The 26,560-nt window shown below is 43.2% G+C and overlaps 1 protein-coding gene across 1 annotated transcript; it reads left to right on the top strand.

Moving 5' to 3' along the window:
- Nucleotides 1-919: 919 nt before the first annotated feature.
- LOC110199971 (uncharacterized) lies at nt 920-25,788 on the top strand. The gene is given in 8 exon segments (XM_020975011.2): nt 920-1,289; nt 2,212-2,350; nt 3,148-3,218; nt 6,283-6,409; nt 7,125-7,220; nt 22,834-23,051; nt 23,053-24,920; nt 24,922-25,788. Coding segments are annotated over 7 exon segments (2,454 nt in total). The 5' UTR covers nt 920-1,289; nt 2,212-2,316; the 3' UTR covers nt 24,962-25,788.
- Nucleotides 25,789-26,560: the final 772 nt, after the last annotated feature.

Genomic DNA, 26,560 nt, shown 5'->3' with positions numbered 1-26,560 from the left:
ATCTCCGACCTCTCTTAATTCTAGCCTCTTCCCTCTGTTAATTACTTCCTATTTATCCTGTATATAGGTTGTTTGTGCATATTTATTTGCATGTTATTTCCCCAATTAGATTGCTAGCTCATGAGGGGCAGGGAGGAACTGCTTGTTTGTTTTTTGCCACTTTTTGTATCCCCGGTGCTTAGCACAGTGCCTGGCACATAGCAGGTGCTTTATAAATTTTATTGACTGGTTGACCAACCTTCTCAACTAACCAGCTCAACATTTATGAATCTGAGAACTAAGGGATTTCAGTGGTTCTATAACAGTTATGAATGTAGGAAACATAGAAACTCCATGGAGGTATGGGCCTGGAATCAGAAAACCTGAGTTCAAATTCCACCACAGACATTTAGCAGCTCTACGAGTCTGAGCAAGTCACTTTACATCTGTCTGCCTCAGTTTCTTCATCTGTAAAATGGGGATTTATAAATAGCACTATCTCCTGGGGATGTTGCGAGGGTCAAATGAAGTAATAATTGTAAAATGCTTAGCACGGTGTCTGGCACGTAGCAGGTGTTTAATAAATCGATTAGGAAGGCTACTTTCACCTATAAGGTGCTCACCTATGCCTGACTGATAGGTAGAAGGCCCTGCTGGCACTTGCCCACAATGGCACCAATTTTCCACAGAGGAAGTCAGCAGTGACATTCCGGGGCTAGGAGGGCAGGGTGGAAGGAGAGGAGCCTCCTGGGTGCCTCGACACCTTTCCCACACATCCCACTCCCCTCTTCACCATCCCGACCAAGCCTCTACCCTCTACCCTCAGTCACCTCACACCTCGTGCCAGGCTGCGTGAGGACAAGCCTAGGCAAATGCGCCTGCGCAGCCCAACCCAACTATGCACATCTAAATCCTTGGGAGGGAAATTAGGCGTGGGGCTTGAGAGCTAAGGGACACTTCCGGAAGTGGGCTCTGGCCCGCGCTTTTCCCCTTCGGCGGTCGTTAGCTACTCCTTAGAACTACGATTCCCAGAATTCTATGGACTAGCAGGGGCGCTTCTTTTCTATTGACTTGCAGGGCCACACAGTTAGGGGGTTATGAAGCAGGGAAGGTAGCGGTAAACGGGATAAGAGGCTCGGTTGAGGCGGCATTCTGGGAAATGGAGTCTAGGAGCAGGAATGTCTTGGGCTCGCGGACGTCTTGAATGGGCAGTCCGGAAGCCCAGTATGCGCAGGCGCACTAAACTGTCTGGCCTGGCGGGTGCGTCCTCTTCGCTGGCAACGCTGGTCGGATTGCAGACCTCGGGGAAGGTACGTCGGTGCCTAAGAGATCACGGCACCCTTGGGTGTTTCAGGCTGAGGCTCGAGGTCACCATGGTAACCGCTCGCTTGTCGCGTGCCGATGTCCTTGCCTTTTGTGGGGAGGCGGACGACCCTAGGGTTTTGGGAGTGTGCGGGGTAGGGTCGAGGATGGGGGCGTAAGGAGTCGAGAGGGGGCGGCTTTCACTTGAATGCCTGCGACCGCACCCTCGGTACCACCCTCTCCCTAGGGGAGCCGGAGGAGCCGCCGCTGGGCTCCCCTTCCCCCTCAAAGACCACCCCTTTTCCATCCTTGCATCTGTATGGGTGTGGGTGTGGGTGTGTATTGTGGGTGGGTGCCTGAGTGTTGTTCCCTTGTGTGACTGAGCCTCTCCTTCGCCTGTTGAGCCATAAGAAGCTAGGGCCAGGCTGTGGATCTTTGGGTTTGGCTGACGTTAGTGGGACAGGGGCCAAGTCCCTGCAGATCTCTTTGCGTCAGAGAAGAGCTCTGTGTCCCTGTTTGTGGGAGCCAGCTCCACCAGTTCTGTTGCTGCTTGTCTGCCTGCCTGCCGGCTGGTCCTCACCCTGTCACCATTCCTGTGTTCCAGGATCGCTGGGCATTCTTTACAGGGCCCTCGGTCGGACTAAGGCTTCTGGGGTCTTCGTGCTGACTTCAGCCTGTCTCTGCCCACAGAGTCTCCAGGAACCCACCCTGGGACTCGAGAGGGTGGGCTTCCCACGAGGGAGACAGAAATTGGAGCCCCAGGGCCACCATTCCTGCTTAAGGGACATTGCTCCTGAGCCCCCCAGATCCCAGCTCACCAGGATCCTCTCAGGCTCCTGGGAGTGAAAGTGGAGGAGAATTCCCCCCCACCCCAGGGAGTAGGAATCCAGTCTAGCGGGAGACAAACCTGACCAGAGATCTCTCAACCAGAGCTTCAGGGCTGAGGCTGGAGATTGATACAGAGGAACAGATCCTGGGACTGCTGGCGCCTTTGCAATTCCTGACCATCTCTAAGGCAGTGAGGAAGGGCTAACCATGGAGGATTTGACCCAAATGATTGGAGAGAGAGGTGAGAATTGCAGAAGGATGTGAGAGTAGAGGTATCATTCTTCCCAAGGCAGGAAAGAAGAAAGATATCTGGAAGGCCTGGTGGGAGGTTGAAACTTTGGGTGTGGATTAGGGCTCCATGGTAGGCTCAGTGAATGTCTTTGGGAGCTCATCATGAATCCCTCTCCATCATCCAGATTAATCCTCTCCTCCAGTTCTGCTGTGCCCAACAAGGTTCCACAAACAATTATTACTAGGTTCAAGGCAGTGAAACTGTTCAGGAAAATGCATTCTACAATTGTTGCACTTGTGGTAAGGACTGCCAATTATTTCCTTGTAAACCATTTTTTTTTCTTCAGAAGGTTCTTAAATCAACATGTCTTTACATTGAGATTGTTCATTTCTCAAAGCTTTTCAAATTTGTGATCTCATTTTGGCCTTAAGAGAGCTAATAAGACAGGTTGGGTTTTGGGGTAGTAGGGGTGTGAGTCTGGGCTTATGATTTCATTAGTATAGGAATTTCTGGTGTGGAATTCCTCCACTGATGCAGATAAGTAACATGTTTGTGACTTCTAGTCTTAGAGAGTTGCCTGGGGAATTGAGAAGTTAAGTGACTCGCCCACTGACCTGAAGTCACTATGTGTCAGAAGCAGGATTTGAACCCAGGTCTACCACACTGCCTCTCAAGGCAGGTATTACCACAGTCACTGTCCATTGGAGGAGCACACCCAGCTGGGGTGTGGGGATTTCTAGCCTACGGGTAGATCTGGGAGCTTCAAGACAAGTCTGATTCCTCTCGTGCCCCCTGTTATTCCCCAGCTCTGCCTTCTCAGGATGAGAATCACCCAGAGGAGGAGATGGCTGCTGTGGTCTTGCCAGCTGGGCCCCAGGTGAGTCAGACTCAATTCGTCTTCCTTAAACACCATTTTCACTCTCAGCAGATACCAGTCCTTCCCTCATTCTGCAGCTTTGTGGCCCAGCCCCCTCTGCCCTCTCCTTGCATCCTGGGCTGTGGGTTACTGAGTCCAGCTACCTTTTTTCCACTTCTTTTCTCCCTCATCTTTTGTGCATTATTTGATACTTGAAGCTCCTCACTAAGTTAGCCTAAGAGATGCCGCTCTTTAGATTCTCCTACCTTTTGGACAATTCCCTCCATCTCCTTATTGTGTTCATGGCTCTTCATGGGGGGCGAGCCTCAAGAGTCTCTCCTGGACCTTTTTGACATTTCTCTGCGCTCACATCCTACACAGCTTTCAGCTGCCACCTCCATGAATATGAGTCCCCAGATCTGTAATTCTAGTACTGACTTTGGAGATCTCTATTCAGATTCCTACGGCAGTGGGGTGAAACTCAGATAGACAGAGGGGCCACTGAACTGTACATAAGGATCCCTGGGGGCTCCTATTGACTTAGAAAACCTCAGAGTAACATTCTGGTCCATTGTATTTTTATTTGTTTTGTTCACTATTTCTCAGTTACATTTTTAATCTGGTTCAGCAGCTCCCTGCAGTGTTGTGGGTGTGCTTTGACACCTCTGGTCTACAGGATCTCTCAGGATGTTCCACCAGCCCTATAAACTCAACATGGCCCCAACTGAACTCATTATTTCCCTTCCTAAACCTGTTCGTTCTTCTGACTTCAAGTGTTGTGACTTCGGTGTTTCTGTGGTGCCAACATTCACCCCCCTCTCCCGTTTTATGACCTTAGAATTCTTAGACTCCTAGCTTTCTCTCTCGCTTCTCATCTGTCCTGCCATTTCTACTTCTATAATCTCACTCATATCCATCCCCTCGTCTATTCCCATTGCTGCTACCCAAATCAGGCCTCATTACCATTCATAGACTATTGGAATGTCCTTTTTAAAGGTTTGCCCATCTTTGCTCTCTTCCTCCAATCCATTCTTCATACCAATGCCGGAATAAGTTGGTTCTGTATGGTTCTAGTCATGTCAGAAATGTTCAGTGGCGCTCCCAGTGTCTGCCCAGCAGAGTTCACACTCTTCTACTTGGCCTTCTTAGCCTTCCAAGGACTGACACTCTTCTACTTTGCTAGCCTTTAAAGTCCATCTCAAATACCATTTCCTCCACAAAGCCTTCCCCGATTCCTACCCTGACTAGTTGACAATGTTCATTTCCCCTTCAGACTCCACATAGCAACTTGTTTTGTGTTTCTCAGGTTTACTTATTTAGTATTATATATTATAGTTCTCTGTATTGGTAGATTAAATAAGCTCTGTGAGGGTAGGGCCCTGTGGCTTATCTAAGCTTTATTTCAGCGCCCCCAGCACACTCCCACATCCCCTGTGGAAGTAGCTGCTTAATGAATGGCCTGTTTTCTGTTGAAGATCTTAGTTCAATTGTGTCGATCAACCATCAGGTAGTTATTAAGTGCCTAGTATGTGGCAGACTTTGCCACATACTGAGGATACAGGTACAACGAATGAAAATTCTGTAGTTGCAAGGAGCATTGCCTTATGTTCTAATGGAGGAGACAAGTACACATTGACGTCTAAACAGAATAAATATGAAGAAAAGAAATGCAAATCAGCTCAACACAACATAGTTTGAGAGGAAAGGCATTAGTAGGGATGGGCTTCCATATCCATGTATCTGTGTATGTAATATATACGTGTATATCATTTTGTGTGTGTCTGGGCCTGTGGTTTCAAACGTTGGCATGTAGGGCCCTCTCTGGAGGGCCTCCTCTACCTCAGCTTCTGCTCTGCACCTTACAAACTGGAGTAGAGAGAGTTAAACCCCAGAGGTGCCCAAGGGCACAGAGCCAGCTTGTGTCAGAGGCACTCTTGAGCCCACATATCCCAGACTCCAAAGTTCTCTGTCCCCTATGCCACACAATTACAGGGAACTTGTTTTTTTATATTTAGGCTCCATTAGAAAAACCAAACTACTACCTCCAGACGTTTTCAGGGTACCTGTCCTTATACTTTCAAATAATGCACATTTATGTCAACTCCTTTGTTTGGCAGTTAAAGCCCTTTATAATCTGATGCCAACCTGCTTTCCGACTTCATTATATATACATGCACTACATGTACTCTACTGGCCAGCCGAACTGCCCAGGGTGTATCTTGAACATAACAGTTCATTTCCCATCTCTTTGCTTTAGCATGCTCTGTCCTCCATTCCTGGAATGTGCTCCCTACTCACCTCTGAACCTCGGTGTACCTTCCTCCATGGCTCAATTCAAGCACTACTTTTTTCCCAATCTCCACATCGGCTAGTGCCTTCCCTCCTCAAATTACCTTGTATATATGTTTTACCTGCTCATATAGAGATATAGATATATATAAATATATGTAATCTATATCTATAATATATATTTCTCTACATATGTATGTATGTGTATGTGTGTGTGTGTGTGTGTGTGTGTGTGTGTGTGTATGTTGTCTCCCCCAATAAAATTCAAAGACAATTCCTTTCATTTTTGCATTTCAGTCGTCAGCTCATGGCACAACGCTTACTCAGCACCTAGTATTTCATAATTACTTGTTGACTGACCAATACTTTGGTGACATTTTAACATTTGCAAAGTAAGATACACATTTGATCTCATTTTATCCTCACAGCAACCCTTTGAAGCATGTAGTACAAGTGTTATGTCCATTTTACAGATGAGGAGATTGAGACATAAAAGTTAAGTGACTTTCCTGTAATCGCACAGCAAGTAGGTTGTAGACCCAAGACTTGAACTTCAAGTTTAGTGCACTTACTCTTGCACCACATTGCTTCTGTAACTAAGAAATAGCCTGAAGCCAGAAAGATAAAACATAGCATCAATTAATGTACTCAGGCAAATAGTAATGCCTGTGCTTGGTTCATTCCCTAGTTTTATTGTTTAAGTATTGGAGATCTTCAAAATATAATAATTTATTAATTCATGAATTCTTGGTTTCATTAAAGCACTTGACAGAACCTCTCATGCTGTTTCTTTCAGGAATCGGTGACATTCAAGAATGTGGCTGTGGCCTTTGGCCAAGAGGAATGGGGTCACTTGGACCCTACTCAAAAGGATGTGTACAGAGATGTGATACTGGAAAAGTATAGGCACTTGGTCTCAATGGGTAAGGATGACTTCTCTCTATAATTCAGAATCTTCCCATTGGATACTTTTACCTCCTCATTTGTTAGTATAGATGAGGCCTTTTAGCTTGGGGCTCTGGAATCACTATTTCCAAATTGGTTTTGGCCTAGAAACATCATTCCTGTTCATTGTTGCTAATGAAAAGTCCAACACTTGCTTGAATTGAAAGTAGGTAGCTTTAGTGACTATAGCTTGCACATCCTCTTTTCCCCCAAACCAACCAAGGTGTTCTCCCAGAAGATCCCAGTGTATATAGCTACATAGTAGGAGATTCCTATCCTTCCAGCCTGAAGACTGTTATCTTTCTGAACTCACATTGACTCCTTTACCCATCTCCCACTCACTCTTTATGGGAATTTGCCACTAAGCATTATTTTGGGGACCTTTTTACCTCCTTCTGGGTCTTCCTAAGGTGCCGCCCTTTCCCTGAAGATCAAGAGTTTGGGTTAGCATGGTGTAGCAGAAAGAACCATGGAGTGTGAGTTAGGAAGTTGGGTTCCAGTACCTGCTCTGTCACCCAGCAGCCAGCCAAGTGGCCTCAGGCCAACATCTCTGGGCTTCGGGTCCGAATCTGAAAAAGAATTCTTATTTATGCTTGATTATATTTAATAAGTAATTCTTGGAATCTGACATGCAAAGATGCCTTTGTGTCCTCAGCACAAATAGCGAAGTCCTATTTATCTCTCTATGAACAGGGCTTCCAATTTCCAAACCTGATGTAATCTCACAGTTGGAGAGAAAAGAAGACCCGTGGATGCTGGGAAGGGAAGTCTCAAGAGACGCCTATCCAGGTGAGTGACAAAGAGATGATGATCACTGGAAGCAGCAGACCAGTTGGTCATGGAGAGATGGCACCTTTGATGTATTGGTGAAGGGCCTCACCTCAAAGCCCTCCAGGCCTATGGAGGAGTTGAGGTCTTCTGCTACGAGCTTCCCTCTAGGATTCAGGCTACTTTTACGTGCTATTGTTCTGACACCTGTCCTCTAGTTTCAGAGGGAGTGTAGTGCTTTCTCCCTGAAGCTAATTCCCATACTTGTATTCTGGATCCCTACCCTTCCTACCTTCTCCACTGCTTTGCCTCCCTCCTTCATTAGAGACTTTGGCTCTTTTCCCTTCACACTTACATAGATTTCTTCTGTTTGAAACAATTCAAACAAACTTTTTTTTTTACCCTGCTCCATCTTCTGGCTTTTGTCAGACGTCTCTCTTCTCATTGCAGAGCTCCTCAAACATGTGCTTTTCACCTGCTGCACACATTTCACCCTAAAAAAGTCCTAAAATCTGCCTCACTTCCCACTATTCTTGTGAAACTGCTATCTTGAAGGTTGCAATTGGCTTCTTGTTAACCAGTCCTGTGCCTTTTCTGTGCCTTATTTGATATTATACACCACCTCTCCTTTTATCTTTTTAAAGACTGGGTTTCCCTCTCTCACCCAGGCTGGATGTACAGAAGCTACTCACAGGCCTGATCCCACTACTGATTGGCAGGGAACCTTTGACCTACCCCATCTCCATTCTGACCCTCTCTTTAGGTAACCTGGTGATGTCCACTGCCAGGAGCTCACCATATGGAGGCCTAATTTAGTGCAGACATCTGATTGGCATAACCCAGTGCAGCTGAGAATTCCCAAGCTCCAGACTGGCCAGCCTTGGCCTCCCTAGGAGCTGGGATTCTAGGCATGCGCCTCCACACCCAGCTCACCCCTCCTCATGCAGACTCTTCTGCTTTGCACGATCTTGGTTGTTTCCATCCTCCAGCTGCTTCTGTGTCTCCTTAAGTGGCTTCTCTTCTACCTGTGAGTGGAAGGAGCGTCACAGCACTTGATACTTCTGTTAATTAATTATTTTATGGCTTTTGCTATAGGGTTTTTACTTCTTTTTTATTTAATAGTATTTTACTTTTTTCCCCCAATTACTCAGAAAGACAATACAGGGTTTTTTCAAGTTTTTGTAGTGACTACTCCTGAAGTTTTTAAATGCTGTCAACAGGTGACAGTAGGTTACCAGAGTCATTTGTAGAATCATAGATTTAGGGTTGGAAGGGGCCTCAAAGGTCAGGTAGTCTACCCCGCCTCATATGACAGCCAGCAGAGGCCCAAAGAGGTTAATGTAGCTTGCCTAGGGTCCCACAGCTAGTAAGTGTCTGAGGCAGGATTTGAACTCAGGTCTTCTCACCTCCAGGCCCTGAAGTGCTCCTGACACTTCATCACCAGCCGCTTCATTCAGTTCCTGTTGTAAATAGCAGCTCTAGCTTCCCTGCAAGTTTAGAGCTATTCATTTATTACAAGCTTATTTTTTTGTTAAAACAACTACTATTTATGTTCTGTTGGACAACACAAAGCAGAAAATTAATAAAGGTAACGTTCCTAGCAAACCAGGTATGTAAAAACAAAGCAGAACTCAGTTCTTCCAGACCCGTATCTAAGTTTATGTGCTTTTTTTATATCTACAAAAAAAAAAATCACATACCATAACTACATGTATACGTCTAACTTCTTGGAATATCATTTTTAAAAAATGGCTAGCAGTCCTTTATCCAGAAAATTAGAATGCTTCTTGGCCCCACAGGAATGTTGCAAGCTTGAACAGATTGAATAGGAAGCTGTAGGAAGACACTTGTGCCTAAGGAGGCCTGAAAGTACATGACCCAGGTACATCCTTACTCTGATACGTCTGAAATTGACCACATCCTGATAAAAAACATTGAGCCAAGGAAATGAATACAAAGTTTACTTATAAAACCACAGGATGTCTTCAGAAGGGACATCAGATCTCTTTGCAAAAGCATAATTGTTCTGATTGCATAGAAATGTATTTCAGTTTCACTGTGACTGATTAAGTCATTCTTTTGAGGATAGCAAAGAGAAATCACTTTCTCTTCTCAAGACTCCTGTGTCATTGGTCACTGTATCAATTGTCGCGAGAAAAATCTTACTAGGTAGGTGGGGGGGGGCATATTGCATGAGAGATAGATATAGATGTAGACATTATTGTTATATAAAACACCAAGAGGCATACACAAATTTTTAAAAGAGAGAAAAAAATATATTTTCTAGCCTTGCCAAATACTTAGAGCCATTTTCTTGTTAAAAAAAAAAAGTTACCTGCTTTTCCAGGTAACACACAAAGGGGCAGTCATTAAACCTTGAATGTCAAAGCTTCCCGTTGTGCATTGCAGTCTAAATGGCATAGTGTGTAGTGCCTATACCTTTGTCAGAGAAGAAGCAGCGACCGCATAAAGTGGCGGGTCAGGACGGCTCCATTTTCCGTTTTCAACTTAGCACTTATTTATACCAGAGATGCAAACACCATGCAGTTGTGGCTCTTGGGGCCATCAGCACCCTTGGGAGAGAAGCTGTGTTTCAGATGAAGTGGGTAAGACCATGCTTATTGTGGAAATTTATCCCAAATTAGAATGTTGCTCCGAGGGAGTTAACAGCCCGGCTTCACTCTTTCCAAAAGGCATTCTTTTTAGTGTATGCAGTAGTACATACCTTCCTAGCTGATACAGCTTGGTTAAGCTCCAAGCAACAAGAACACTGAAGAAGGGAACAATGAGAAAGACAATAAAAAGCAAGCCAACTCCTGATGCAAATGTTAGCCACGTACCATTGCTCCTTATTGCTATGGTATTTGGCTTTCCCTCATCGTGGGGAGACTCCACCATTCATTTTTACTCAGGTGAAGGCAATGGCTGTGGATAGCCACTGGCTCCATGCCAGCCTGTCCAGGGAAAGCACAGCTACCCAGATGCTGGCTCCTCCGGCTTCAATCTCATTGGCCTTATGCTCTTAAAGCTATAGAAGTCGTCATAATGGAGCAAAATTTCAATAGTATTTTCACTCATTTTATCACCGTATCCCTCTAGGGTATCCTTAGCCCTTTATTCTACTCCTGTTCTTCACTACCTTCCTCCTCTTGGGTACTGATGACTCCCTGTCACCAAGTAGTTAACGTGACCCAAATCTTTGCTCCTAGCAGGCACGGAACTTTAGATATGCACATGGAAAATTAGGTGCCAAGAGTATACAGTTTCACACTCGGCAGAGCTCTTGTTAAAATAAGGATTTGTGGTAGCAAAAGAACAAAATTACTCACTTTGAAATAAAGGAGAAATCAGACAATACCAAATAGAAGTAAGAACAGTTTCAGATTCCAAAGATGGACATTCTTATTTCTTCATACTCGTCTACAGCTTCCTTCTGGCCTCACTGTGCCCTTCAACCCTCTTGCTCAGCTTTTCCTTCAGTTGCTACTTACTAAGAGCCTCTTTTCTTCTGGCTCTCTGAATTCATTTAGTATCTTTTTCTTTTTTTGTCACAGTAGCTAGCCTCTGCTTGGCTTTGCCATTCTAGAACAATCTCTTCATGTTCTGTTTCTGTTGTTCAGCAACCTTCCTCAATCTGGTTCTCCTTTTCCTTATTTAGTTAAGGCACATGTGTCTGAACTGACTTTTTTAGTTAACTGACTTAGTAGCCTGACTTCTCAGAGAAATCAGATACTTTAATATAAAAGGGGGAGGAGGGGAGTTATTAATGCTTTTTTGTTTTTCATACTACGCAGTTTTCCACTATTTTACCCCCCCACCTCCAATTGCAGCCAACAGGACCCTCCCTTGTAACAAAGAAAAACAGTTTAGCAAAGTCAACTGGCGTAGTGACCGTACCCGTCAAGCATATTTTTATAATCTGTTGTCCCCCTCCATCCCCAACAAAGAGGGGGGACATATGTTTATCAAACTGTCCTCAGGAGCTCATCATGTTATAAGCCCAAAACAAATTAAACAGATTTTTTTCATGTTCCCAAATCTAGGGCTCCAGCTCTGACCTCTCGTGCATTCCAGTCCCATATTTCCACCTATTTAGAGACCCTTGGATAACTCCCGCTTAGCTCATAACTCTTCTCATTCAAAACTGTGCTCGTCTTTGCATCCAGACTAGTTCCCCTTTCATTTGTTGCTCTTTTTCCCGTTTTGCAGACAAGGAAACTGTGAGTCACCTTTGGCTCTTCCGCCTCCTCCTCATCTGATGTAATCGTTCACTGAGTCCTATCGATTTTTCCTTTGAACTGTCTGATTTGGCATTTCTTCTCCACTTTCACTGACAGTACTCAGTGGAGACCATCATTGCTACAGGCTTCGATTGCTCTAACAGCCTCCTAGCTTCTCTTATTTACTGATTGCTGCTGTCGTGTTCTTCTGCCCCAAAAACCCATTGGTTTCATTGTGCCATTTTCTTGGTAGTGACTCTCTACTGTCTCCTCTCAATGTAGGCATGCCCGTTGGTTCCTGATGTCACAATGGGCATTCCGCCTCTCCAGGTTTTTCAAACTATGTCCTGTTAGTGCCTTTTGTTTTTACATCGAAGTCATTTCAACTCTTCTTCTTCCTCCACATTGAATCTACTTCCCCAAACATATCGAGCACACCTTTCTCCGTGCTCCTGTTGCGCTTTTGTGTAGAGCATACAGTGAGTGCTGCGATTACCTGTAATTGTTTCATGTGTGCGATTCATGTCCCTGTCTACATTGCAACCTTCTCCAAGCAGTTCTTCATATCACATCATTGATTTAGAGCTGGAAGGGATCTTAGTGATCATCTAGTGGCAACCCCACTTTACAAAAGAGGAAACTGAGGCCCAGTGAGGTTAAGTAAGTGGCCCAAGGCCACATAGGGAGTCACCAGAACTGCCATTCGAACCATGTCCTCCAGCTTCAAATGTGGCGCTCTTTCCTATATAGTACAGACTCAGAGAGAGCATAAGACGTCTCCCACAAAATAGCCACAAAACAGGCTTTCAGGAAGTACGTGTCTGTTTGCTTTGTAAGGTGCCAGGCAGGTGAGAGAACTTTGCTCTTTCCCATTTGTTTTGTGATCGTGTTTTGCCCACCAGTTATTCTCTGTCTCACCTTTCCTAACCAACAATTATGAGAGAGAGACAAAATGAATCTTAAGATGTGGTCTCTGCCCTGCAGAAGTTTGTGGTCTTTTTAGGTAGACAGGCTATACACAGATGAAAGAAATTCATAATAGTGCAAAATGATATATGTAAGTGCTAAAGAGAAAAATACAGCTAGTAGGATAAGATTTTGGAGAAGGAGAAGAGCAGTGTTGCCTGGAGTAGTTGGCGAAGACTTAGTGAAAGTGATGAGATTTGATCTTGGCCCTGAAGGATTTGGTTCGATGAAGAAGAGGCAGAAAGGCATTCTGGGTGTGGATAATAGAATGGCCAGAGGCTGTGAGTATTGCATGTGTAGGCTGGACCTCCTTTATTTTGGGACTACTCATTACCACTGCTAGGAAGACCCCAAACCACCCACCCTTTTCTCAAGCAGGAGCACTCCTGGCCTCAAGTCACCATAAATCATCAAGCTGGCTTGCTCAAGATCCTTTCCCAATTGGCCTCTGCTGTTTGCTATTGTGTCAAGAAATCCCACCAAGGCTCAAGTTTTTCTGGTGGAATGGGAGCAAGTCCTTGCTGCTTTTAGGGAGTGAACTCAGCCCCATTCAGAAGGAAGTAAATACTGTTCAAGGTTTACTCTTGGAACATAGAATGAACACACTATTCTTATCTGTTCCATGAATACTAAATACTAACAGCAGCAATTACAGTCCAGCTTTCAGTTTTCTCATTACTTTTGTGTGCTTTCAATTCTTTTGTGTTTACAAAATGCTCAGCTGATTCACTTAATCTAGCAACTGCATTCAGGCTTGCTAGCAAAAGTGTGACTCTTGTTCATTTTATTCCTTCAGGATCCACCCAGGCTTAAGAATGTTGGATAGATTCAGTCTGTCCCATCCAAGTCGCATGGCTTTTCACTTACCTCATCCTAATCTTACTTCTCCCACTTGGCGTGCAGTCCCCACCTTCCTTATGTTGGCCCTTTACTCAACTCAGCCGAGATGAGGAACAGAGGAATAGTGGGTACAGGGTTTGACTAAGCAATTGGAACTCATCATCCTTTTGGCAGCAGGGAGCCATCGGAGATTTTTGACCAAGGTGTGACAGGAAGAAAGGGGTGTTTCAGAAATTAGAATAGGAGGATCTTTGAGGTTATCCTGTCCATTCTTTGGCCAGGTGCAGAAATCGTTGCTGTAACATCCTTGATCATCCATGATCATCCAGCTCTTGCCTAAACAGTTCTGGTGACCTGAGAAGTCACTATTTAAGGAGGCAGCTCACTTTTATTGTTGGTTCTTACCTGATGAAGCAAGTTTGGGCTTCCGTTCATCGATCCTAGTTCTACTCTCTAGAGCATTAGGTAACAAGTCTACGCTCTCTTCTACATAAAAGCCTTTAAGAGAATTGAAGATTGCTCTCATGCACGCCTTTAACTGCCTTTCTTCAAGGCCTGCCATTCTTGGTTCTGTCACCTGTTTCTGAATGCAGTATAATCTTTAGACCCCCTCTCTATCCTGGTTGTCTCCCCCAGAAATATTCTCATCACTTCCCCTATTAAATGGGGGCTTCCCAGATTTCCAGTAAGCATAAAGAAGACCTTGCCTTTTTTTGTTTGCTTGTTTGGTTTAAGTTAATTTAGTTTTTTTGATTAATAAAAATAAATTTTTTTCTTCCCACCTCCCTGGACCCCCATTAAAAAATGACAGAAACAAAGCTCTTACAACAAATCTGCATTGGCAAGCAAAGCAAATTCCCCTTTGGTCCATGTCCAGAAATGTAAGGAAGAACTTTCTAATGGAGCTAGGCAACAACAAAACGAGCTGCCTTTTGAAGGAGTGACCTTCCTTTCACTGAACACGTTCAGGCAACTCGTGATGAGTGGTAATGACTATTCTTGGCCCAGGGAACAGATGATGGAACACACTTCTTCCCTCCTCTTTATAGTGAAATTGGAAACTAATGCTGTGAAGAATGTTGCATATGATGTAATGTACAATTGCTGTGACCGTTGGTTTTGCCTACATGTTTTTCCTTATTACGAAGACGGATTCTATGAAGTTCTATAATATCAGCGAATGACTGGTATAAAAACAAAAGACATCAATAAAACCTCCGAAAAATTTTTAAAACATTAACTAAATTGTAGCCTCCAGAATTTAACACAGCACTCTAGGTTGCGTATGAAAAGCACATAATAAAATGTTCTCATGGTCTTGATCTGGATGGTGTGTTAATGTCTATTAAGGTACCCTGAGATGTCATCCTTCCCCCCAAATCCTTCTGGGATGCCTCTTTGTTCCATGCAGGTGACAATGAATTCTTGGAGGATGTACCAGTAGAGCATAAGGTCTGGCACATCCTGCCAAGCTGGAAAAGTTTCAGCAGCATGTTTCAGGGCTCGATAGCAGACTCTGTGTCTCTTATCTGAGGACCAGTCAAGCAAAATTTAGAGAGTCCAATCACCAGGTTGACTGCAGGGGGTTGAATTTTTAGACTACAATTACTCCCAAAGATAGTCTGGCTTCTAGGAGGAAGGGAGATGGGAGCTGCATTGGGAAAGGGACCATACCAATGAAACCCCAGAGCCTGCAAGTATTGAAATGGTTAGCTTTTTCAGCCACGTGATACTGTTGAGACCTTTTGGACTCATAGTTAACTAACAGAAGCCAGGCCTCACTCACTGAGGAGCTGATTTTTTTCCAACTTAAATATTGGGGTTTATTAATGATAATGACAATAATAACTTATAGTGCTTTCTCATTTAGTGTTTTCACATACGTTCCCATTTAAACTTAATAACAACCCTATGCTTCAGGTAGCAAAAATATTATCATGCCCACCCATTTTACAGGTGAGGAAACCAACACTCAGGGTAAGGGACTTGTCTAGGTTCACATGGCTCATAAGTGGTAGAGCTGAGATTCAAACCCAATCTTCTTTCTACTATCCTGTGCTGCTCCGTGGCTTTACATTTATCTTCTAAATTTCATTTTGTTGCGTTTCGCTTAGCATGCCAGTCCATCAGGATCACTTTGGGTTTTGCTTCTGATATTTTATTAGCTAGAGAGGCAGTATGACAAAGTGGATAGAGAAATCCTGGGTTCAAGTGCTACCTTAACCTCACAGTGGCCCAGCCAATTCTCTGTGACCATTAGTTACAGAAGAGTTGTTAATCTGAGTTAGTGGAGGAAGCTTCAATGATGAATGAAATTACAAGTCTAGGCCCTGCCCCCCCCCAAAAATGTATCAGCTATTCCTCTCAGGTTTTAGTGGTCAAACATCTTGCACAGGATGGGACTAAGGACAGAGCCTTCTAGTTTGATAGTGATGCATTAGTCTTAAAGTATTCAATACCAGCCATAACATCTGTGAAGCAGAATTTCTTCATCTGGAATAGAAAGATAATAAGGTCTACCTGACCTCTGCCACAGGTTTTTTGTGAGGACCAAATGAAGTCACACATGTGGAAGCATTAGCATTAGATGATGGCAGTACAGTGGTTTTCTCTTCTACCATCTGAGAGTCTAGCACAACCTGCTATTATTCAGCCCACATTCTACCAGCTTATCCATATAAGAGCCACCTCGAAAGGCCTACCAGTACCTCAGTGGGCTTGGGGGTGACCTTGTGTTGTAAGAAGGGAAGTCCAGTAGATCACAGGCAGGGTCCTGGGGAGTCTGTTGTCTGAGGTCGAGGAGGCTCACCAGCATGCTGCAGACAGGATGGTGGCTATTCAGCAGTAACAACCCTCAAAGACTAGGAAGATACAGACCCTCCGTTGGTGGAAGGCATGCCACTTACTGGCAGATTAGAGGTCCTTTAACAGTCCGCACCAGCATCATCTGGGACATATCTAAACTGTCTTCTGCAGCTCCTAATACTAGTGTCTGTCTTTCTCCCTCAAATGTCTGTTGAATGTTTACAGCATTCTCCCAATCTAACAACACTTTGAAAAAAAGAAAGGCATGAGATCAGTTTGTTGGGGACTTAAATTATCAGTATGCAGTTTTCCAGGACCCACTCTTTTCCTGTTTTTGAAAACCAGGCTGTTTCCCAAAGTCCAGATTTCTAGTCTTCTCCTCCCATTATCCATGATTTCTCCAAGCCTGTGCAGGTGCCAAGAGCACGCTAGAACAGAACTCATCTAGACCTGGAGACGAGTTCTTTTAAAGCAACTATAACCCTGTCTTACTCTCTCTTTATTTTGTGCTACAGTTTCTTCGTTATTTTGTTAGACCCTTTTATAGCATGGAGATCATTTTCTCCCCTGGAGCAACCATGAGATTCCAGCGACTTTGCTGTCTGTCTCTGTCATCCTTGTTATTAATGATAATACCCATCTTTGTTTGCAAACCTTTGGCTCTTCCTAGGTGGCACAGTGGGTAGAGTGCCAGACCTGGAGTCAGGAGGACCTGAATTCAAATCCAGCCTTGGACACTTAATAGCTGTGTGACCTTGAGCAAGTCACTTAATCGCTGTTTGCCTCAGTTTCATCATCTGTAAAATAGGGATCAAAACAATGCCTAACTTCCCGGGTTGTTGGGAGGATCAAATGAGATAATATTTATGAAGCGTTCAGCACCGAATGCCAGGCACATAGTAGGTGCTATATAAAGTTAGTTATTATTATTATTCCTGATACTATTCTTCCAGGTGCTTGTTGTTCTCTGTATGTCCTCTTTCAGTCAATCTACAAGCATTTCTCAAGCTCCTGCTATGTGCCAGGCATTGTGTTGGGTGCTGGGGATACAGGGACACAAACTATATGATCTGTTCAGTGAGTCAGTGAATAATTGCACTAGTGGTTGGGGGATCAGGAAAGGCTTCAAGTCTTAAGTGATGAACTAAGGTGGCAACTGTGTGAGCGGTGAGGAGAAGGAGATGACGATGCTCAGGAGATAGGGCAAGGTGTGGCGATGAGTGGCTCTGTGGGGTGAGAGAGAGTGAGGAGGCAAGGAGGAGCCCAAGCTATCGAACCTTGGAGACTGGAGGGGTGGGAAGGCCCTCAACAGAAATGGACGGCTCATCAAGATGAGTCTGTTTTGGGGAAGGAGAAGGAATTCTGTTTTAGACATAGTGAGTTCAAGGTACCTGGAGGCACTTCAAAATGTTCACTAGGCCCTTGGTGATGCAGCGTTGGCATTCAGGAGAGAGACTAAGGCTGGAAATGGGGGAAGGGATTATCTGTGGAGAGATGATCATTAAGCTTGGGGACTGATGAGGTCACCAAGGAGGCAGCTAGGTGGCACTGCAGTAGATAGAACGCTGGGCCTGGAGTCAGGAAGACCTGAGTTCAAATCCACACACTCACTAGCTCTGTGATCCTGGGCAAGGTCACTTCATCTCTGTCAGCCTCACTTTACTCAATGAGAAAATGAGGATGATAATAGTACCTACCTCCCAGGGTTGTAAGGAGCACTTAGCATAACACTTGGCACACAGTAGGTGCTTAAGAAATACTTGTTCCTTCACTCCTCATCCCCTTCCAAGAGAGAAAGTGTAGAAAGAGAAAGACCCAGCACCAAGCTTTAGAATACACTCACATTTAGGGATATAACCCTAACCTTACTATGATAAAAAGCCTCTGGTATGAGGGCAGGAGTTGGGATACAGAGTAAAACAGAATTGGACTCCTTGAGAAAGGAGGGAGAATGACATAGTGGCTCCAAAACAGCAGCCCTGTCAGGGATCTGTACTGTTGGATGGAGTTGGATAGAGAGACCTCCCCCCTCGTATTGTTGAGGTGGGGGAATGGGGAATGAGAGCAGGTATAGGAGTGCAGGAGGAGAGCGTCAAGGATCACGGGTTGGGGGGGGAATAGATGAAAGGAGTGTGAGAGAAGAGCTCCTGTTCTTGGGAGCTCAGCAGTTCCTTTAGCTGCACCTCCCTGCCCTCCTCCCCCAATTCATTGAGATCACCTATGAAAGCTTTCAGTCACTTTCATGTCATTAACAGACCGTTTCCTTGTTGGTTGGAATTAGGTCCAGGGTAACAGTTACTGTCCTTGATTTTTCTGCCTTTAGGAGATGAAATTGTCAGGAGGGCAAGACTTTGAGATGACTACTCTTTGCAAAATGAGACTCCCAGCAGAATGGCAGAATTGGAATCCCCCATCACTCTTACTTATCTCTGTGTTGTTTTGTTGTGATGATGGTTGGGGTGCTGTTTTGAGGGAGGAGGTCCTGACCTTTTGATTTCATCCACATAGGGAATTCCCAGTGTAGAAATTCCCTCCTTTAATATAGATTACCTTTAATTAGCTCCTTTCATTTACAGTCCTGTAAATTAAAGAGAGTTGCCTGGGGCAACAAGGTAGGTGACTTCTCTGTGGTCACACAGAACTTGAAACTTGGTCTTCTAGGCACCAAGGCTGGGCCATGATACAATAAGTCACTTTGTCTTTTGAAGCCGGTTTTATAATCTATATAAGGAAAATGTAACCTGTATCCTTCCTCTAAACAATCTGAGTAGTAATACCAATCCTGTTTCTCTGCAAATGCTTTTTTTTGGAGGGGAAGGATAATCAGGATTAAGTGACTTGCCCAGGTTCACACAGCTAGTAACTGTCTGAGGCTGGATTTGAATTCAGGTCCTTCTGATTCCAGGGCCCATACTCTTATCTATCTACTGTGCCACCTACCTGCCCTTTTTTTTTTCTTTTTGGTCCCCTTTATTTCTTAGCATAATAGTATTCCATAACATTCATATATCATAACTTGCTTAGCCATTCTCCAATTGATAGGCATCCATTAGTTTCCAGTCCTTTGTCACCACAAAAAGAGCTACCATAAACATTTTTTGACATATAGGTACTTTTTCCCCTTTGTTTTAGATATAGACTTAGTAATGTTGCTGGGTAAAAGGGTATATGCACAGTTCTGTGTGCTACAGCTACCCAAAAATAACACTCAGAGATTTTCTAGGTATAAAGTGAAAGATTTATTACGTTCTCGTGAGAAGCGGGCGTCTGCTTCGTCTGGCAGTCCGAGCGAAGCGAGGCAAGGCACAAAGGCCAGGACAAAGGTTATATCGCCCTAACACAGAGATACCCACCCACCACTGGCTTTGAATTCCCATTGGACAGGAATTTCAGCCTTACAATCTAAAACGCGAAAATCTACCCCAGAAACAAGGAATCTCACTATAATACTACCAATCCTAGCTATCATCCTTTTTAGTAATTAGCCATTACCTAATACTGATATAACAGTACAAATCATGTGTTTTCTAGGAACCTGAAACTTAAGGCTAGTGTAACCAACCTTGAGTTTGTAACAGTCTAAGAAATTGCTACACTCAGTCCATTGGAGAGATCTCACATTGTTTACATTGTTTCACTCAGTTAAAAAAAAAAAACAGAGTCTTGACAAAAGTTGGCCAAAGGAGAGACCTCTTCATTGACTTTCTTGAGAAAGTGCACCCCCATGCTGCCTCAGCTGCCCCGAGAGTTTGAGTGCTCTTTGTTCAAGGCAAGACTACATAGACCCCAACGTAGCAGCCCACCTTAACCCCCTTCCCGTCAGCTCATTGACTGAGCCTCTATTCGTGTAAAAACTACCCCAGCAACAGAGAGAACAAAGAGGTATAGAAATTACGTTAGCACGTTCTCCTTTTCAGAGCCTCACAGTTTCAGCAGTCTTTTACCCAAGGTCATACAACCAGCTAGAGGACGAGATAGACAGGATGCTCCCATGTCTCAGGAATTTCCGCTAACACTATCCAAGAGTAGGAGAGGGAGAAGGCTAGGGGAGGGGGTCTTGCATTCTGAGGGGTGTTCACTTAGTGTTGGCACACATGTGCCACTCAAAAGCAACAGTACCAGAACCATTAACAAGAACTAATGACCCTTGGAGGAGGCTTCACTTCTGAGAGACCATCTCCCACAGTTCTAATAACTTTTTGGGGCATCGTTCCAAATTGCTTTTCAGAATGACTAGGCCAAATCTCAGCGCCACCAACAGGAACTTAATGTCCTTGTTTGCCCACAGTCCCTCCGGTATGTCATTGTCCTTTTTGGTCAGCTTTGCCAATCTGTGGGTGTGAGGTGGTACTTCAGAGTTGTTTTGATTTTCGATTAGTAATTAGGAGCAAAGGTGCAGTGCAACACAAACTAGATAATAACAAAGGAAATAAAAATACATTACAACATAGATAATGTTAATGCTTTGAGATTTTTCTAAGTCAACATGCAGCTCACTATTTCAGTGTGACACCCTGAGTGAGAGCATTTTTTTCATATAGCTACAACAGCCTGGATTTCTTGCTCTGAAAACTGCCTGTGTAAATCCTTTGACCACCTTACCAATTAGGGAATGGCTGTTCCTCTTACAAATTTGAATCAGTTCCCAATATATCTTAGAAATGAGACCTTTGTCAGAGAAACTTGTTACAAAGATTTCTTTTCTCCCAGTTTCCTGCTTCCCTTCTGATTTTGGCTGTACTGGTTTTGTTTCTGTCAAAACTTTTTAGTATTATGTAATTAAAATTGTCCATTTTACCTTCTCTGACACTTTCTGTACTTTGTTTGGATGTGAACTCTTCTCCCATCCATAGATTTGACAGGTAATTTCTTCTTGACTCTTCTAAGTTGTTTATGATGTCACTCTGTATGTCTAAGTCACATAGCCATTATTGTGTGAGATGTTTGTCTATACCTAGTTCCCATTACGTTGCTTTCTAGTTTTCTCAATAGTTTTTGTCAAAAAAGTATTCTTACCTCAATAGCTAGGATCTTTGGGTTTATCAAACACTAGGCCATTGTGTTTGTTTATTTCTGTATGTTGCATACCTAATCTGTTCCATGGATTGATCTATTTCTTAACCAGTACCAAATTATTTTGATGACTACTGCTTTATTTATAGTGTAGTTTGGGATCTGGTGTACTACTAGGCCCCCTTTCTTCCCACTTTTTTCATCATTTCACTTAAAGTTCTTGACCTTTTGTTCTTCCATATGAATTTTCTTAGGATTTTTTTTTTTAGTTTTATGAAGTAATCCTTTGGTAGTTTGATTGGTTTGGCATGAATAAGTAAATTAATTTAGGTAGTATTGTCATTTTTATTATATTGGCTCAGTCTATCCATTAACAATTAATATTTCTCCAGTTATTTAAATCTCTTTATTTGTGTAAAGGGTATTTTATAGTTGTATTCCTGTAGTTCCTGTGTGTGTTTTGTCAGGTAGACTCCTGAGTATTTATTTTAAATGAAATTTCTCTTTCTATTTCTTCCTGATGGGTTTTGTTGGCAATATACAGAAATGTTGATATTTTATATGGGTTCTTTTATATCATACAACTTTGTTATAGTTATTGTTTCAGTTGTTTGGGTTTTTTTAGTTGAACCTTTAGGGTTTTCTAAATAAACCATCATATTATCTGCAAAAAAGTGATCATTTTGTTTCCTTTTTGCTAGTGATTGTTCTCTCAATTTCTTTTTCTTGTCTTACTGTTAGAACTAGCATTTCGAGCATGATGTTGAATAGTAATGGTGATAATACACATCCTTGCTCTACGCTTGATCTTATTGGAAAGATCTACCAATGCTTTTTGTCATGTTTGTCCACTCAGGTTCATGGATTTCTGTATACATGTGTACCTTTCAAACATACATTCATACTACCCATTCCTTCTATTAGAGCTGTTTCTTTTGAACAAGGTATTTGCTTTGATTTCTATAGCCCAGTCCATAACCCCCAGTTTCAATCCACTTTGTTAACAGTTGAACTTTTGCTTTGGTATATACCCAGATGACATTTTACATATAGTTACCAACCTGCCTCCCTGATATATTCATCTCCAAATTCCAGACACCACCACTGTTATGCTTCTTCATTTGTACACAATGTTTTCCATAGTATCTAGTTTTATGGTTTTATTAAGTTTTTTCCCTCTCTCCCCCTCATAATTCCATCTAAAGCCTTCTTATTTAGGTCAGTGCTCCTCTTGCCAAACACATTTTTTATTGTTTCTGAGATGTGGAAAACAGTGAACAAATCCTACTGTTTGATATGAAATCTCTGTGGCCAGATACTCCCACTTCCTGTTCTGACCTTCAGCTTAGAAGTTTGCAAAGTGTTTTAAATAGATTCTCATTTAAGCCTCCCCAAAACCATTTGTGTACTATAGATATTATCCCTATTTTGCAGATTAGGAAACTGAGACCAAGAGGGGTTAAGTGTCTTCTCTAGAATCACACAGCTAGGGAGTGTCAGAGACAGAATTGGAGCCTCACCCTTTCACCAAGTTAGTATTCCCAGTTCCCCACAATTCTGGATAAGCTATTTTCATTCTCTTTGTTCACTGTATATATTGGGCCATTCTGCCTCCTACAGCTGCTGTTTTCCTGCCCACTTGTCTTTCCTTCCGATTTCAATGCTATACTTAGAAATGTTAAAGCTATCTACATTGTGAAGGTATTTTTTAAAAATTCATTATCGCTCTAGCAGTTTCCTGTCTTCTAACACAGGAAATAGGAAACCCTTTTATTTTGTATGTCTTTCAGACTGGGAGACTAAGCCTGAGATCAAGCAGTCTTCTCCAAAGCACGACTTTTCTGAAGAAGGATCATCCCATGGGGAGATAATAGAAAGATTCACAAGGGATGGTCCCTGGGATTCTATGTTTCTAGAAAGCTGGGACTGTAAGGGCCAGCTAGAGAGAGAACAGGGCCATCAGGAGAACCACATGAGGCAAATGACAATCACACACATGAAAACCTCCCCCTGGAGACAAAGGCCGAGAATGTAATGAATTTGAGGGAACCTTCAGCCTGAAGTCTATTCTTGTTACGCAGCAGAAAGCTCCTACAGAAGAAAACCTTCTTAATTGTGATGCGCGTGGAAAAAGCCTCAAAAAGAATTCAGACCTAGCTAAACTTCAGAAACTCTACGGAGTGAAGAAAGCTTGGAAATGTGGTGAATGTGGGAAAGGCTTTAGGAACCGCTCGGCTCTTATTGTACACGTGGGAATTCATAGTTCAGATAGACCCTTTAAGTGTACGGAATGTGGGAGTGCCTTTAGGCAGAACTCATCCCTTTTGAAACACCAGCGGTCACACACTGGAGAGAAGCCTTTTAAATGTAATGAATGCGATAGAGCCTTTAGTCAGAGCTCATCCCTTATTGACCATCTGAGAATTCACACTGGAGAGAAACCTTATGAATGCACTGAATGTGGGAAAGCCTTCAACAAAAGTACACATCTTACTCAACATCAGAGAACTCATACTGGAGAAAAACCGTATGAATGCATTGAGTGTGGGAAAGCCTTTACCCGGAGCACACACCTTACTCAGCATCAAAGGATTCATACTGGAGAAAAACCCTATAAATGCATCGAATGTGGGAAAGCCTTCAAGGATGCTTCTTCTCTTAATCGACATCAGTTCATTCATACTGGAGAGAGACCATATAAATGTGGTGATTGTGACAAAGCCTTCAGCGGCCTCTCAAGCCTTATTCAGCATAAGAGAATCCATACTGGGGAGAAACCTTATGGATGTAAGGAATGTGGGAAAGCCTTCAGCCAGAGTTCATCCCTTACAAAACATCAGAGATTCCATACTGGAGAGAGACCATTTAAATGTAATGCATGTGATAGAGCCTTTAGCCAGAGTTCATCCCTAATTCATCACCAAAAAACTCATACTGGAGAAAAACCCTTCAAATGTAATGAATGTGGTAAAGCTTTCAGCCAGAGCATCCACCTTACTGAACATCAGAGAATCCATACTGGAGAAAAACTCTACAAGTGCAAAGAATGTGGGAAAGCATTTAGTCGAACTTCGTCCCTTATCGACCATCAAAGAATCCACACTGGAGAGAGACCCTATGAATGTAATGTCTGTGGGAAAGCCTTCAGCCAGAGCTCATCCCTTACTAAACATCAAAGAACTCATACTGGAGAAAAACCCTATGAATGTAATGAATGTGGGAAAGCGTTTAGCAAGAGCTCATCCCTCACTCAACACCAGAGAATTCACACTGGAGAGAAGCCCTACGAATGTGGTGAGTGTGGGAAAGCTTTCAACAAGAGTACACACCTCACTCAGCACCAGAGAATTCACACTGGAGAGAAACCTTATGAATGCAATGAATGTGGGAAAGCCTTCACTAGGAGCACACACCTTACCCAACATCTTCGAGTTCATACTGGGGAGAAGCCCTATAAATGTGATGAATGTGGAAAAGCTTTCAGTGACACTTCATCCCTTACTAGACATAAGTTCATTCATACTGGGGAGAAGCCCTTTAAATGTGATGAATGTGGGAAAGCTTTTAGTGGCCTCTCAGGCCTTATTCAGCATCAACGAACTCATACAGGGGAAAAGCCCTATGAATGTAACGAATGTGGCAAAGCCTTTAGCCGGAGTGCTCACCTTATTGAACATAGGGGAACTCACACTGGAGAGAAACCATACAAATGTAAAGAATGTGGGAAAGCTTTCAGTCAGAGCTCACACCTTACAAAACATCAGAGAACTCATACTGGAGAGAAACCTTATAAATGTTGTTATTGTGAGAGAGCCTTCAGCCAGAGTTCATCTCTTATTCAACATCAGAAGATTCATGCTGGAGAGGAATACTGTATGTAAAGAATGTGGAAAAGCCTTCAGTCACATGATTGGATGATCCTTCAGTCTTTAATCCAGCATCGCAAGTCTTGCTTTATGAGTTCAGCAAATACAAATGTGTATTGAGCACCTGCTACGTACATAAGGTTACATAGAGTAATTTACACAAAGAAATGTTAGGCACTCTTGCAAAAATATTTCCCTCCTCCAAAAGTTCTCATGGATTGAGGGATGACCCTAGATGAGGGTGGGGTAGGGAGGGGGGCTGGAGTTAGGTGGTTAAAAAATTAAATGTTGTAAATGTGGAGTCTTAAGTATATTTCTGAACATTGTAATGGAAGACAATGGGAGTTTGCAAAAGCAGTGTATCCTTTACATGCTAATGTGTATCTGAGCTTCTGAATCCCTGGGAATCCCTTGCAAAGAAGAGGGAGCTGCCAAGAGGTTCTGCCAAGTGGGCTAATGCTCATGGGGTAGAGTTGGGAAACTCTAAGGGCACTTTTGAGGAGACTCATGTGAGCATGGAGAAAATCAGAGAATTCTAAGCATTGGTAGGGAACTTATAGGCCATTAAGTTCAGGGATTTTCACACTTTTTGAAATCACAGAAACTTTCTATTAAAAAAAAGTCACAGAACCTTGATTCAGGTGGTAAAAATTAAAATATGTAAATGTTATTAACATTGAGAATGGAAATTGGTGGATTTGTAATTGAATATCTTTATGTTCCTTAACTTGGGTCATGCTCAAACAGATATAACAGTTTCCCTTGTATTCTAAGTTTAATACTAACTAGTGGAAAATCTGCTACATGTGTATTTTTAAAACTCACCTTTTGAAGTAAACTTTACTGAGATTCACTCACATAAACAGTATGTTTCTTTCACTTGGCGTCCAGAGCACTCAATTCTGTCATCTTTCCATGGCATCCCAGTGTTGGCTCAGTGTACTATGGTGCTGGGTTTTGGGTGGCAACAGGATGAAGCAGGGTAAGGGTGATTGAGACCAGGCAGTCAGGTAGATTATAGAGGTCTGGTGGGTCTCACAGGTATAGGCAAGGAATCAGGATATGGAGGGTGGTCATGTGCATACTGTAAGTCCAAGTGGGACAACAGAATTCAGTGGTTATCACTGTGGGCGGGCTGGAAAAGGAGGCTTGGTACAGAAATCTAGAACTAGTCCAAGCTGGGAGAGGGCAGATAGCGAGTGACCAAATAGACTGGCTTAGGGTCTGGAGGGATAAGAAGATAGACTGAGAATATATATGGAAGGGACCTGAACACAAAAAGACTTCTTAGTAGGAGGTCAGAACCCAGGCTCGTAGAGATTAGTGAGCAGGAGCCAGAAGGCCAGGTATAATGGGACTGGATAGCTGGATCAGGAGTTTGGCACAGACAAGACAAGCAGTGTTAGCTACAGGATGGTGATCACTGATCCTGGCTTAGTGTGAGGAAACAAGAGTTGTCAGGTGTGTGTTGCCTGTTAATCTGCTCTTGAATGTAGCAGAAGGAAAGAACAGGAGGCTTCCTGAAAATTGTTAATAAATATTTTTAACAGGGTCTGTTCTCCATACCCTTTTGGAGATCCTACTTTTTGAGTGTACCTTGTGGGAGGCTCAGATTTTTGTAAAGGGCACAGCCCCAGTGCCCAAGCTCCCA

This window comes from Phascolarctos cinereus, unplaced genomic scaffold, assembly GCF_003287225.1.
Source record: "Phascolarctos cinereus isolate Bilbo 61053 unplaced genomic scaffold, phaCin_HiC Scaffold_8;HRSCAF=390, whole genome shotgun sequence".
Taxonomy (NCBI): domain Eukaryota; kingdom Metazoa; phylum Chordata; class Mammalia; order Diprotodontia; family Phascolarctidae; genus Phascolarctos; species Phascolarctos cinereus.
Note: the sequence above shows the minus strand (reverse complement) of the source record. Positions and strands in the feature narration are given on the sequence as shown.